The sequence below is a fragment of the Manis javanica genome, chromosome 4 (genome assembly GCF_040802235.1).
Source record: "Manis javanica isolate MJ-LG chromosome 4, MJ_LKY, whole genome shotgun sequence".
Classification (NCBI taxonomy): Eukaryota; Metazoa; Chordata; class Mammalia; order Pholidota; family Manidae; genus Manis; species Manis javanica.
The window spans coordinates 133,176,816-133,191,876 of record NC_133159.1 but is presented as its reverse complement, the minus strand read 5'-3'; the positions used below and the strand labels follow the sequence as shown (position 1 = coordinate 133,191,876).

The window sequence follows — 15,061 nt, the reverse complement described above, 5'->3', positions numbered from 1 at the left end:
GTATCATTAATATACACTTACATGAACAACATTGTGGTTACAAGATTCTCCCCATTATCAAGTCCCCACCACACACCCCATCACAGTCACTGTCCATCAGCTTAGTAAGATGCTTTAGAATCACTACTTGTCTTCTCTGTGCTATACTGCCTTCCCCATGCCCCCCCTACATTATGTGTGCTAATCATAATGACCCTTATTCCCCTTACCCCTCCCTTCCCACCCATCCTACCCTGTCCCTTTCTGTTTGGTAACTGTTAGTCCATTCTTGGGTTCTGTGAGTCTGCTGCTGTTTTGCTCCTTCAGTATTTTTCTTTGTTCTTATACTCCACAGATGAGTGAAATCATGTGGTACTTGTCTTTCTCCACCTGGCTTATTTTACTGAGCATAATACCCTCTAGCTCCATCTATAGTGTTGCAAATGGTAGTATTTGTTTTCTTCTTATGGATGAATAATATTCCATTATGTATATGTACCATATCTTCTTTATCCTTTCATCTACTGATGGACACTTAGGTTGCTTCCATTTATTGGCTATTGTAAATAGTGCTGCAATAACCAGGGGTGCATATGTCTTTTTCAAACTGGGCTGCTGCATTCTTAGGTTAAATTCCTAGGAGTGGAATTCCTGGGTCAAATGGTATTTCTATTTTGAGTTTTTTGAGGAACCTCCATACTGCTTTCCACAATGGTTGAACTAACTGACATTCCCACCAACAGTGTAGTAGGGTTCCCCTTTCTCCACATCCTCACCAACATTTGTTGTTGTTTGTCTTTTGGATGGTGGGCCATCCTAACTGTTGTGAGGTGATATCTCATTGTGGTTTTAATTTGCATTTCTCTGATGATTAGCAATGTGGAGCATCTTTTCATGTGTCTGTTGGCCATCTGAATTTCTTCTTTGCAGAGGTGTCTGTTCAGCTCCTCTGCCCATTTTTTAATTGGATTATTTGCTTTTTGTTTGTTGAGGTGCATGAGCTCTTTGTATATTTTGGATGTTAACCCCTCATTGGATCTGTCATTTATGAATATATTCTCCCATACTGTAGGATGCCTTTTTGTTCTACTGATGGTGTTCTTTGCTGTACAGAAACTTTTTAGTTTGATATAGTCCTACTTGTTCATTTTTGCTTTTGTTTCCCCTTGCCTGGGGAGATATGTTCATGAAGTTGCTCATGTTTATATCCAAGAGATTTTTACCTATACTTTTTTCTTAGAGTTTTATGGTTTCATGACTTACATTCAGGTCTTTGATCCATTTTGAGTTTACTTTTGTGTATGGAGTTGGACAGTAATCCAGTTTCAATCTCTTACATGTAGCTGTCCAGGTTTGCCAACACCATTTGTTGAAGAGGCTGTCATTTCCCAATTGTATATCCATGGCTGCTTTATCATATATTAATAGGCTGTATATACTTGTGTTAATATCTGCACTCTCTATTCTGTTCCACTGGTCTGTGGGTCTGTTCTTGTGCCAGTACCAAATTGTCTTGATTACTGTGGCTTTGTAGTAGAGTTTGAAGTTGGGAAGCAAGATCTCCCCTGCTTTATTCTTCCTTCTCAGGATTGCTTTGGCTATTCAGGGTCTTTTGTGGTTCCATATGAATTTTAGAACTATTTGTTCCAGTTCATTGAAGAATGCTGTTGTTATTTTGATAGGGATTGCATTGAATCTGTAGATTGCTTTAGGTAGGATGGCAATTTTAACAATATTAGTTCTTCCTAGCCAACAGCATGGGATGAATTTCCATTCATTAGTCTTTTCTTTCATTTTTCTTAAGAGTATCTTGTAGTTTTCAGGGTGTAGGTCTTTCACTTCCTTGGTTAGGTTTATTCCTAGGTACTTTGTTCTTTTTGGTACAATTGTGAATGGAATTGTTTTCCTGGTTTCTCTTTCTGCTAGTTCATTGTTAGTATATTGGAATGTAACAGATTTCTGTATATTAATTTTGTATCCTGCAACTTCTCTGAATTCAGATATTACTTCTAGTGTTTTTGGAGTGGATTTTTAAGGAATTTTTATATACAATATCATGTAATCTGCAAACAGGGAACAGTTTGACTTCTTCCTTACCAATCTGGGTGCCTTTTCTTTCTTTGTGTTGTCTGATTGCCATGGCTAGGACCTCCAGTACTATGTTGAATAAGAGCATGGTGAGTGTTCCCAATCTTAGAGGAAAAGCTGTCAGCTTCTCACTCTTAAGTACAATGTTGGCTGTGGGTTTGTCATATATGGCCTTTATTATGTTGAGGTATTTGCCCTCTATACCCATTTTGTTGAGGGTTTTTATCATGAATGGATGTTGAATTTTGTCGAATGCTTTTTCAGCATCTATGGAGATGATCATGTGGTTTTTGTCCTTCTTTTTGTTAATGTGGTGTATGATGTTGGTAGATTTTTGCATGTTGTACCATACTTGCATCCCTGGGATGAATCTCACTTGGTCATGGTGTGTGATCCTCTTGATGTATTTTTGAATTCGGTTTGTTAAGATTTTGTTGAGTATTTTTGCATCTATGTTCATCAGGGATATTCGTCTGTAGTTTTCTTTTTTTATGTTGTGTTTGCCTGGTTTTGGTATTAGAGTGATGCTGATTTCATAGAATGAATTTGGAAGTGTTCCCTCCTCTTCTATTTTTTGGAAAACTTTAAGGAGAATGAGTATTATGTCTTCTGTAAATGTCTCATAAAATTCAGCAGTGAATCCATCTTGTCTAGGGGTTTTGTTCTTATGTAGTTTTTTGATTACCGATTCAATTCCATTGCTGGTAATTGGTCTGTTTAGATTTTCTGTTTTTTCCTGGGTCAGCCTTGGAAGGTGGTATTTTTATAGAAAGTGGTTCATTTCTTCTAGGTTATCCAGTTTGTTAGCATATAGATTTTCATAGTATTCTCTAATAATTCTTTGTATTTCCTTGGTGTCAGTCATTATTTTTCCTTTCTCACTTCTAATTCTGTTTATGTGTGTAGATTCTCTTTTTTTCTTAAATGTCTGCCTAGGGGTTTATCTATTTTGTTTATTTTCTCAAACATCCAGTGCTTGGTTTCATTGATTTTTTTCTATTGTTTTATTCTTCTCAATTTTATTATTCTCTGATCTCTATTTTTTATGTCCCTTCTTCTGCTGACTTTGGGCCTCATTTGTTCTTCTTTTCCCAGTTAAGAATTGTGAATTTAGAGCATTCATTTGGGATTGTTCTTCTTTCTTTAAATAGACCTGGTTTGCTATATACTTCCCTCTTAGAACTGCCTTTGCTGTGTCCCACGGAAGTTGGGGCTTTGTGCTGTTGTTTTCATTTGTTTCCATATGTTGCTTGATCTGTTTTAATTCAGTCTTTGATCCATTGATTATTTAGGAGAATGTTCTTAAGCCTCCATATGTTTGTGAGCCATTTTTTTTTCTGTGTACAATTTATTTCTACTTTTATATCCTTGTGATCTGAGAAGTTGGCTGGTACAATTTCAATCTTTTTGAATTTACTGAGGCTTTTTTTGTGGCCTAGTATGTGGTCTATTCTGGAAAATATTCTGTGTGTACTTGATAAGAATGTGTGCCCTACTCCTTTTGGGTGTAGAGTTCTGTAGATTTCTGTTAGATCCATCTGTTCTAATGTGTTGTTCAGTGCCTCTGTCTCTTTACTTATTTTCTGTCTGGTTGATCTGTCTTTGGAGTGAGTGGTGTGTTCAAGTCTCCTAAAATGAATGCATTGCATTCTATTTCCCCCTTTAATTCTGTTAGTATTTGTTTCATGTATGTAGGTGATCCTGTGTTGAGTGCATAGATATTTATAATGGTTATATCTTCTTGTTGGAATGACCCCTTTATCATTATGTAATGTCCTTCTTTATTTCTTGTTACTTTCTTTGTTTTGAAGTCTATTTTCTCTGATACAAGTACTGCAACTCATGCTTTTTTCTCACTATTAGTTGCATGAAATATCTTTTTCCATCCCTTTACTTGCAGTATGTGTATGTCTTTGGGTTTGAAGTGAGTCTCTTGTAGGCAGCACATACAGGGGTCTTATCTTTTTATCCATTCAGTAACTTTATGTCTTTTGATTGGTACATTCAGTCCATTTACTTTTATGGTGATTATCAATAGATATGTACTTATTGCCATTGCAGGCTTTAGATTTGTCGTTACCAAAGGTTCAAGGATAGCTTCCTTATTATCTAACAGTCAGTCTTAAATTGTTCACTAGTCTATTTCAAACACAATATAAAGGTTCTTTTTTTCCCTCCCCTTTTTCTTCATCCTCCACTCTTTATATATTAAGTGTCATATTCTGTACTCTTTGTATATCCCTTTCCTAACTTTGTGAGTAATTGACTTGAGTTTGTATTTGTTTAGTAATTAATTGGTCTATAAACTTTATTGTGGATTTATTTTCTCTAGTGACAGCTATTTAACCCTAGAAGCCTTTCCATCCAGAGCAGTCCCTTTAAAATATCTTGTAGAGATGGTTTGGTTGTGGTGAATTCCCTCAACTTTTGCTTATCTGGAAATTGTTTAATCCCTCCTTCAAATTTAAATGATAATCTTGCCTGTTCAGTATTTTTCATTGGAGGCCCTTCTGTTTCATTACATTAAATGTATCATGCCAGTCCCTTCTGACCTGTAAGGTTTCTGTTGAGAAGTCTGTTGAAATCTTGACTGGTTTTCTTTTATAAGTGATCTTTTTTTCTCACTCTGGTTGCTTTCAGTACTCTCTCTTTGTCCTTGGTCTTTGCCATTTTAATTATTATATGTCTTGGTGTTGTCTTCATATGGTTCCTTTTGGTGGGTGATCTTTGTCCTTCCATGACCTGAGTGTCTATTTCTTTTCCCAGGTTGGGGAAGTTTTCCACAGTTATTTCCTCAAAGAGACGTTCCATCCCTTTCTCTCTCTTCTTCTTCTTCTGGTACCCTTATATGGCAAATATTGTTCCATTTGGGTTGGCCACACAGTCTCTTATTATTCTTTCATTCCTAGAGATCCTTTTTTCTCTCAGTGCTTAAGCTTCTTTGTTTTCCTGTTCTCTAATTTCTATTTCATTTAACATCTCTTCTACCTCATCTCATCTACTTTTAAATCTCTCCATTGTATGTTTCATTTCAGATACTGTATTTTTCAATGTTTCTATCCCTTTCTTGAAGTTCCCCCTGAGGTTTTGAATATTTTTCTGTAGTTATGTGAGCATGTTTGTTACTTTCATTTTGAAATCTTTATCAGGAACATTGGTGATTTCAGTTTCACTAACTCCTCTTTCTGGCATTTTTTCTTGTAATTTTGTTTGGACCAAATTCCTTTGCCGCTTAATTTTTTAGTGTTTCCCATGTAAATACTTTGTGTAGGAAGTGCCCTCTAGTGTCCAGAAGCTCTACTCTCTGGAGCTGCCATGCACCAGCAGCAATGGTGGGAGTTTTAGGCTAGCTGAATGGGCTTCTTCCAGAAGGAAAGTGCTCAGCTGGGAGGGATTCCTGCCTTCCCTGTTGTAATGTCTGCCTCTACTGCCAGGTCCAGTGGACCATGCACACTGGAAGGAGCCTCTGTGCTATGCTCCTGTAGCTGCCATGGGCAGGCCACTGTCTGGTTGGCCTGGTGTGATGGCAGGGATGGCACGTTAGCTGGACTGGTGCCTGTAGAAGGAATGAGTGGCAGGATGCGTATGGCAGTGGTGAGCATTGGGGCTGCCTTGCCAACCAGGGGCATGCAGCGTCTGAAGCTCCTGAGAGTTCCCAACCTGCTTGGCTGAGCATGCTGGGAAGGTTTTGTTCACCTGCCCTTTCTCTTGAGCAGTGAGCTCTGCATAATCATTGCCCCTTTAGTGCTCCTCTCGCTACTGGGTGTCCTTCAAACTTCTCACCTTTCTTTTGTCCCACTTCTGCATACCTGTTTTTCACAAGTGACTGGAATCTCAGTCTCTCCAAGTATTCTGTCTGTCTTTGCTTTCTAACCCCACTAATCTCCAGAGCACCATATAGTGTGGGTTCATGCTTCCAGAACAGATCAACAGGGCTGGGTGTTCATCAGTCCTGGGCTTCTATTCCCTCCACACTCTGTTTCTCTTGCTTCCACCTGCAGGCTGGGGTTCTGGGGAGGGCTTGAGTCCTGCTAGATCATGGCTTTACTACTTTGTCCTCTTCTGTGAGGTCTTCTCTTTTCCCCCAGATGTAGGCAGTCTGTTCTGCAGTCTTCAGGCTGCTTTTTCAGGATTAGTTGTATTTGCTTTATTTTCATGTTATATGCGCTTTTGGGAGGAGGTTTCTGCCTCAGTTGTCATGCTGGCATCTTTTTTCAGTCTCAATGTTTTATAATTTTTTAATATATAAATCTTCACCCTCTTTATTGCATTATATATATATATATTCTTACATAGTTTTTTGATGCTACCTTAAATAGGATTGTATTCTTAATGTCCTTTCAGAGGGATTTTGTTTGTGTAAAGAAATGCTGCTGATTTTTGAATGTTGAGTTTCTATCCTCAAACTTTACTGAATTTGTTAATTAGTTCTAATTTTTTTATTTAAATGAATGAGGTGTTCAGGGATTTCTCCATATAGAATGTTATCACCTGCAAATAGAGATAATTTTATTTTTTCTTTTCCAATGTGGGTGCCTATTCTTTCTTTCTTTCTTTCTTTCTTTCTTTCTTTCTTTCTTTCTTTCTTTCTTTCTTTCTTTCTTTCTTTCTTTCTTTCTTTCTTTCTTTCTTTCTTTCTTTCTTTCTCTTTCTTTCTCTCTCTCTTCCTTCCTTCCTTCCTTCCTTCCTTCCTTCCTTCCTTCCTTCCTTCCTTCCTTTCTTTCTTTCTTTCTTTCTTTTTTTCTTTCTTTCTTTTCTTTCTGTCTTATTGCTCTTGCTGGTGCTTCCATTACTATTTTGGAAAGAAATGTCAAGTGTGGGCATCCTTACCTTGTATACATAATAGAGGAAAGAATTTCATTTCTCCCCAATAATTATGACATTAGTTGCGGGCTTTTCAAAAGTGGTCTTTATTGTATTGACTTAAGTTGCTTTTGTGTCTATTTTGTTTAGGTGTTCTAATTGTGAAAGGATATGGAACATTGTTAAACATTTTCTGTGCTAGTATTGTGTTGATTGGCTTTATCTTTCATTCTGTTAATATGGTGTATCACCTTGATTGCTTTGTGTACATCAAACCCTCTTTGCATACAATGGATGAATCCTACTTGGTCAGTGTGTATAATGTTTTTCATATGTTGTTGAATTTGATTGCTAGTATTTGGTTGAGGATTTTTTTCATGTCTGTACATTAGGGCCATTGGCCTGTAGTTTTCCTTTGTTGTTCTTCTATGGCTTTGGCATCATAGGTATGCTGATGCTGGCCTTATAAAATGAGTTTTGAAATATGCTGTCTACTTTTATTTTTTCAAGAGCTTAAGAAGGACTGGTATGAATTGTTCTATGAGTGTTTGATGGAATTCACCATCTGATCCAGATGAAGCCCATCTAGTCCTGGGTTTTTCTTTATTGGGAGGATTTTGATTACTGCCTCAATCTCCGTATTTGTTATTGGTCTGTTCAGGGTATGTATTTCTTTTTGGTTCAGTCCTGGTAGGTTTTATTATTCTAGAAACTTGCTGATTTCCTGTCAACTATCTAATTTGTTTGCATAAAGTTGTTCATAATAGACTAATGATCTTTTAAAAAATTTTCTGAGGCATCCATTATAATGTGTCCTCTTTCACTTCTGTTTTTATTTGAGTATTATCTCTATTTTTAGTGTGGCTAAGGTTTCTTGATTTTATCTTTCAAAAGAAAAACTCAGTTCTGTTAATTTTTTTTCTATTTCTATTCCCTATTTGATTTATTTTGCTATGGTATTTATTATCTCCTCCTTTCTCCTACTGTGATCTAGTTTGTTCTTATCATTCTAGTTACTTGAGGTATAAAGTTACATTGCTTATTGACTTCTTTCTTCTTTTTTACTGTAGGCATTTGTCAGTATTAACTTGTCTTTATACTGCTGTTGCTGCATCCCATAAGTTTTGGTGCGTTGTGTTTTCATTTTCATTTGCTCTGAGATATTTTTTAAGTTCTTTTCGATTTTATCTTTGACAGAGTAGTTAGTATTCCAGAGTTTTCTATGCAGTCCATGCTTATGTGAATTTTTTTCCATTTTCTTGCTGTATTGATTTTTAGTTGCATTGCATTGTGCTCAGGAAAGGTAACTGATATTGGAGAGGGTAAGAGGAACAATTTAACTTTACCCACATCACCCCTTCCCCAAAAGCAGCACATCTCAATGCCAAGAGAGATCTCAGCCCATGTTTTCTCCCAGGGGTGGGAGTGTGGAGGCTGGGAGGTGACAAAATGAAGAGATGTTGTTGAACGGCTTAATTCCAGTTATGTAGGATGAATAAGATTCAGAGATTTAACATACAACATGATGACCATAGTTAATAATACTGTAATGAATACTGATAACTTGCTAAAGGAGTAGATTTCACACGTTTGCACCAGAATAGGTTAATTAGCTTGACTGTGGTAAGAATTTTACTATATATGTATATAAAATGTCATATACATATAAATGCAGTATATAATATCATTTTATGACTTACACTGTACAGTTTTTATAAAAATAAAATAAACAGAATAATGGTTCTTCAAATTTGTAGTGAGGGAATCATATTTCATTTGAAAATATGTCTATTTTTAAATGCTAGGGTGGGTAAGTAGTAATGGTATAAAGAATTACTGTATCCCTAGATAATAGGCATAATTTTTGGTTTTCAATACTTATGGAAAAATTATCATCCTTATTATGAATTATGTCATTATATATTTAGTAAGGTAGTAAAATGAATAATAGTGAAACAATTGGTGAAAACTTACAGAAATTGTTACATTTTAGTAACAATTTGGCAGTGTAGAATATGAGCTTTAGAACTATTAATTGGTATACATGGAAATATTTGTTTTTAAGAATGTAGCTTAGGAGAATAAATCATGAAAAAGCAATGTTTGCTGAAATGATATTTTTTAATATTCAAAATTTTGAATTAATCTTCAAACAGTACAGCAGGGGCAATCTTTGATAAAACATGGTGTCTGAATATACTGGCACACCTCAAAAGGTATAGTAATGACAAATGTGGAAACTGTGTTGTTTTGTGGATATCCACATACAAAGTATAAGCATGAAAAAGTCACACTTAATTTAAGTTAAAGCTAGACCTAAAAATATTGACAAATATTTATTTAAGCAGTGAGAAATACATGTTTGCCAATGAAACAGAGGGAACTGGGATGGCGCAAACCCCTGTGTATTTTAAGTACTAAGATTTTACTTTAAATTTAAGTGCCTAGTAAACATGGTTTCAAAGGTAGACTAAAATGTTTCCTGCATGCAACTCCTAGTAAGTAGGCAATACTATATGAAATACCACAATGTTCTCCAAAAGAGTGACTTAAGCACAGGATCCCTTCTAGTTTCAATTGTAGGTCATAGGTGATTCCTTATAAGTCATTCTTGAGAGTGAATTCACATTACCTGCTGCTGTTCAGCTTTCATTTTAACAAGGAAAACCATCACCATAGCCAAAAGTTATTGAAAATATTCTGTATACTAGGAAATAACTCTTAAATACTTACATGCATATATAATTTACCACAAACATTGCTTTACATGTATTATCATATTCAATCCTGACAACACAATGAGGTATGTTATATTTACTTTGAAAGGTTAAGTTATTGTCAGGGTTGCACAGCCTACAAGTGGCAAAGCCAAGATTTGAACTTGCTTCTGTCTAACTAAAGCCATTGCTGTCCACCAACTTTGCTATACAGGTGGTCCCTGACTTGGAATGGTTGGACTTAGGCTTTTTTGAATTTATGATGTTATAAAAATGATACGCATTCAGTAGAAAGTGTTTTGTGAATTTTGAATTTTAATCTTTTCCTGGGCTTGTGAAATGCAATACGATGCTCTCTTGTGATGCTGGGCAGCAGCGAGCTGCAGGTCCCCATCAGCACACGAGCATGAGGGTAACAATTGATACAACCATTCTGTACCCATACAACTGTTCTGTTTTTCACTGTCAGTACAGTATTCAGTAGATTACATGAGCTATTCAACACTTTATTATAGAATGGACTTTGTGTTAGATGATTTTGCCCAAATGTAGGTTAATGCAAGTGTTCTGAGCACACTGAAAGTAGGCAAGGCTAAGCTTTGTTTGGTAGGTTAAGTATATCAAGTGCATTCTTAATGTAGAATATTTTCAACTTAATGATGGGTTTATCAAGACAAAAAATAACTATTGTAAGTTGAGGAAGACCTGTACTATATTTTATTGTCAGAAGATAGTGTGTGAGCTCACTATCAACAATACACTTTCACTGGAGAAGGTATTATCTACAGCAATCACAACCTATGTCACTGCAGCATACAACCTGATACTTACAGAGAAATGAAGAAGAATGAAAAATAGTCCAGTAGTATTAATTTTACTATGGAATCTAATTGGTTATTTTCTACTGTATTGTAACTTTATTTGCTCTAGCTTTTACTGATTTACCTTTCCCACAACTTTTAATGACTTAGCTTTTAGTAACCACCAATAATAATCAATGAATTATAAAAATATTGGCCTGTTGATTTTGAGAGAAATACAGAGGAGTGTGAGCTGACTATGGAGCACATATGTTATGAACTGGTGATGGTGGGCCTAATAATAAATAGGATAAATATTTTGAACATTATTCTGAAAGTAGTAGAAAGTCACTGGAGGTTTTAATAGGGTAGTGGTCATGATGATTTCGTCATATCCTGTGAAGACTGATCTGATTGTGGTGTGCAGAGTGGATGGAATAGGGAGAGGCCCGGAAATGAAGAATATTAGGAGGGGGTTTCAGTCATTCAGGAAGGAGATTATGGAGTGTCCAGGAAGTCATTGTTACTGGCCTCCAAGTTTATGATTGCAGCCATGCCAGTGGGGTTCAGCACATACTGATGGGGCAGGCATTATGCCAAGTGGTAAGCATTGGGATTGCAAAGATGAAATGGACTTGGAAAAAGTTTCCCCAAAGATGAAAATGAACTTGGGAAATTTGAGATATTAGGGGGTATGGCGGTCTTGTGTTCCTTGTAAAACATTGCTGTAGGACTACCTGAAGACTCCACCCCATTCAACTTTTCCTTGTCCCAGTTTCCATTCTTTAAGCATGGGACATCACAGACATAGGGAGTCCCAGGGTTGAGAACACTACTGGTAGGGATCCAAGTCCCCAAGGTCAAGGTGATGGTGGAGGAAAGTTGTCTTTTCCTGGAGTTTGTTCTTGGCCACATACAACAGTACAACCAGATATTCCCTTATGTTGGTCATAAGCTGTCCCATGCTGTTGCAAAAGTATTCAAGCCCATCCTTTATGATATACATCTGGCTATGCTTTTGGAGCATGATTGTAAGATGTTAAGCTAATGATATTGACCTGATGTTGTGTTTGTTATGTATGATGCAGTCCTGTAGCTTTGATATGACTATTTCAAGTTCGGATCACAGGTCCTGGAAGTAAAATCCACACTTTTGGTCCCACTCTCGTCTTCACTGCTTAATTGTAGTGAGTGCAATTAGTTGGAGACCCCCATATTGGATGTGCAGCCACTACCACTAAGAGGCATGGATTTTCCTAACCCAAATTAGTTTTTTCAAGGAAGACTTGATGTCTCTGTTCCTCAAACTGTAGATAAAGGGATTCAACATCGGGGTGACCACTGTGTACATCACTGATGCAACTGTGCCCTTCTGTGCTGAGCGTTTTGAGGAGGGTCTGAAGTAAACAAAGAAGGAAGTCCCAAAGAATAGAGAGACCATAGAGAGATGAGAGCTGCAGGTGGAAAAGGCTTTCTGCTTCCCCTGAGCTGAGGGGATTTTCAGGATTGCCGAGAAAATGTATGCATAAGAGATAATCAGGCAAAGCACACAAACCAGGCCCGCGAGACCCCCTATGGTAAAGATCACCAGCTCATTGATAAAGGGGTCGGTGCAGGACAGATTCAGAAGGGGGTTGATGTCACAGAAGAAGTGTGGGATCTCATGGTCTGCACAGAAGGACAGGCTGTTCATCAAGAGTGTGTGAAGGAGGGAGTGGAGTGCGTTCAAAATCCAGCATGCAGACACGAGGAGTACACAGAGCCCAGGGCTCATGATCATGATGTAATGGAGTGGGTGGCATACGGCCACATAGCGGTCATAGGCCATGACAGCCAAGAGGAATGCCTCCAGCATCACAAACAGCATGAAAAAATACAATTGTGATAGACATCCTGCATATGAGATGACGTGATTCTGCATCCATATGTTTGCTAGCATCTTAGGAACCGTGGTGGACACAAAGCAGGTGTCAGTGAGGGAGAGGTTGGCCAGGAAGAAGTACATGGGGGTGTGGAGGTGAGCATCAACGATGATGGCCAGAATGATGAGGAGGTTGCCTGCCAGCGTAACCAGATACATGGACAGGAACAGCCCAAAGAGGACCTCCTGCTGCTCTGGCTGCTTGGAGAGCCCCAAAAGGACAAAATCTGAGGTGCTGGTCAGGTTTTTCCATCCCATTTTTCTGTAAGCAGAATGTTGGGTAAATTGAATGAAGTTGGTAAGGCCTGGATTGTGAACTATTAAAATTATGCACTGTTGCAATGCTTGGTGCCATGGGAAAGCAAAGATTTGTTTGCAGTGGAAGAGGTTTTTTTTTACTTTATTTTATAAGCATTGATGCAGTATATATTTTGGGGGGCTAGGCTGGAGGCATTGTTGATGCACCTCTTATGGCATTCATGTGGACAATATGACATGAATCCATTCTGAGATTTCACAGTCTAAAGGTCTTTAGTATATGTTCCCAAAATTTCAAAAAGCATGGCTAGTGGAAAAGGGGCTTGGGGGTTGGTAAAAGCATGTTTAATACTGACAGCACCATCTCCACTCTCTGCACAGTTGGTCTCTCCAGAAATCTGGGTGTTATTATTGACCTATTATTCTTCCAAATACCACTATTTTTCTTCTATATTTAGAATCCTACCTACCACCAAATCCTAGCAATTTTACTTTTTCTGTATAACTAAAATTATACACTTCTCTCTGTTACCAAGTCCCAGCTGCCACTACATTGTTCAGGGCACTGTCGTTTATGGTTTAGATTGGAGCCATGTTCCCCCTGCTTCCAGGCACACCTGGTGTCTCTGCAGTCCAGACGGCATGGGTTTTCTATAAATCATATTTGATTTTGTTGCTTCCGTGAAAAATCCTTCAGGGTTTCCTCATGATTCTCGGGATAAACTCAGAGCTTCTGAACATGGCCTGAAGACCTTTGCTCACACTGGCATTTATCATAGATGTCTCCCATGCCTCCCAGAACCTCCTCCTCTGCTCTACACCCTGTGTGCCAATTATGCTCTCAAATATCCAGATGTTTTTCTCTCCTCTGGGCTCTTGTCCATCTCATTTTCTTGGGCTGGGGTAGTTTTCCCTCAGATCTCAGCTTTGATGTCACTTTTTCTGGGAAGCCTTCCCTGACTATCTTCTCTCAACAAACTCAGGTCCACACCCGACCTGTCCCTGTGCCTCACCAGTCACAGCATGTGTCACTCTGGATTGTGACCATCTATCCACCTGTATTGTCCTCATTTTCCTAGGAGCACCATTAAAATAGGCAGAGGTGTCTGTGTTGTTCATCTCTGATATCTAGCATTAGCCTGGTACAACATAAGTGCTCAGCAAGTTATCTTTCAGGTGAATAAAAAAACCCTTAAAGAATAGAATTAATGGGAAGAACAGAAATAATTAATCAAGTCCTGGCCATAGGAATCTGTGGGAAACATTATGGTTACAGAGGCATAAGGAGGATGTCAGGCAAAGCTAACACACTCTTTGTAGGTGAAATTGTGGGAATGGAAGAGTTTCTTAAATTCTCTCTGAAGTTAACCCTGTCCTATGAATCTGTCAGCCCTGATCGCACCCGCTGAACTTGCCATTCACCAGACAATAGTGCCTCTTGTGTCTTATTCTCTCACTGACCATAGGTTTCTAACCAAACTATTTTCCCCTTGTGTGAGACACCCTAGGACATGTTGCATGAGGCTGCCCTTCCTCATTAAAAAATCCATTAAAGGAAAAAAAATAAGAAGCCCAGAAACAGAGCACAGTGTGCATCAGATTTTGTTCTGTTAAAGGTGGCTTTGCCAACCAGTTGGCAAGGGATGAGAGAGTGAACAAATGGTCTGGGACAAGCTGGGTAACTCTTTGGGGAAAATTAGTTTAGATTTATGGCTCACAGTGTTTACAGAATAAATTTCACAATGCTAAAGCATTATATTGACAAGCATAACTGTAAAACAATGAGAAGGAAATACTGCAAAATAGTTGCTTGATCGCAGGACAAGGGTGGCTTTTTCAAAGCAAAAAATAGGAAACAACAATAAAGGAAAAGAAAATTGTTCAGTCAAATTAAGTGTAAAAATTCTCCTTTTAAAGAAAAAGATTACACACACAAAGTAAAAAGGTAAGCAAAAATGTGGGAAGCTAATTCAACATATAGGAAGAATTGATATTCTTGAAGATATAAGTAATAATTTGATTTAATAAGCAAATAACACCCATAATAGAAAAAAGACTAGATAACCACTAACCCTTAAGTCACATCCAGCACGGCCAGAGCCTGGATGTAGCCTCAGTTGTTTCACTGCAAGACCTGTGCCCTTTTCATCCCCAACACGGCCTCCTGACATCATCACACTTTGTGTGTCAACAGCTGAAGTCTCCATGGTTCCTTGCTTGTGTGCAATTGGCCAAAATGGGATCTTAGTAGCTGGAGTTTCCTGTACTCTCTCTCCGGAGTCTGCACTGCTCGGGGCCTCTGTTTATTAGCCTCTGTGTTTCCCATGCCCCCGAGACAGAGCTCTGGATGTGGTGGTGAATTAGTGGGGCTCTGTGCGTATTTGTTCTGCATAGGTTGACCTCTCCCCATGTCCTTGGTGAGCACCGTCCCTTCGGGGCTTCCTGGCCTCAACAGCTGTTGCTTTTTGCACTGCCCACAGCTGACCCACACCTCT

The 15,061-nt window shown here is 38.2% G+C and overlaps 1 protein-coding gene across 1 annotated transcript; it reads right to left on the bottom strand.

The window, feature by feature from the left end:
* Positions 1 to 11,624: 11,624 nt before the first annotated feature.
* On the bottom strand, positions 11,625 to 12,566 carry OR1G1 (olfactory receptor family 1 subfamily G member 1). Its single transcript, XM_017660680.2, has one exon. The coding sequence runs from the start codon at positions 12,564 to 12,566 to the stop codon at positions 11,625 to 11,627; it is 942 nt and encodes a 313-aa protein (XP_017516169.2).
* Between the last annotated feature and the right edge of the window lie 2,495 nt (positions 12,567 to 15,061).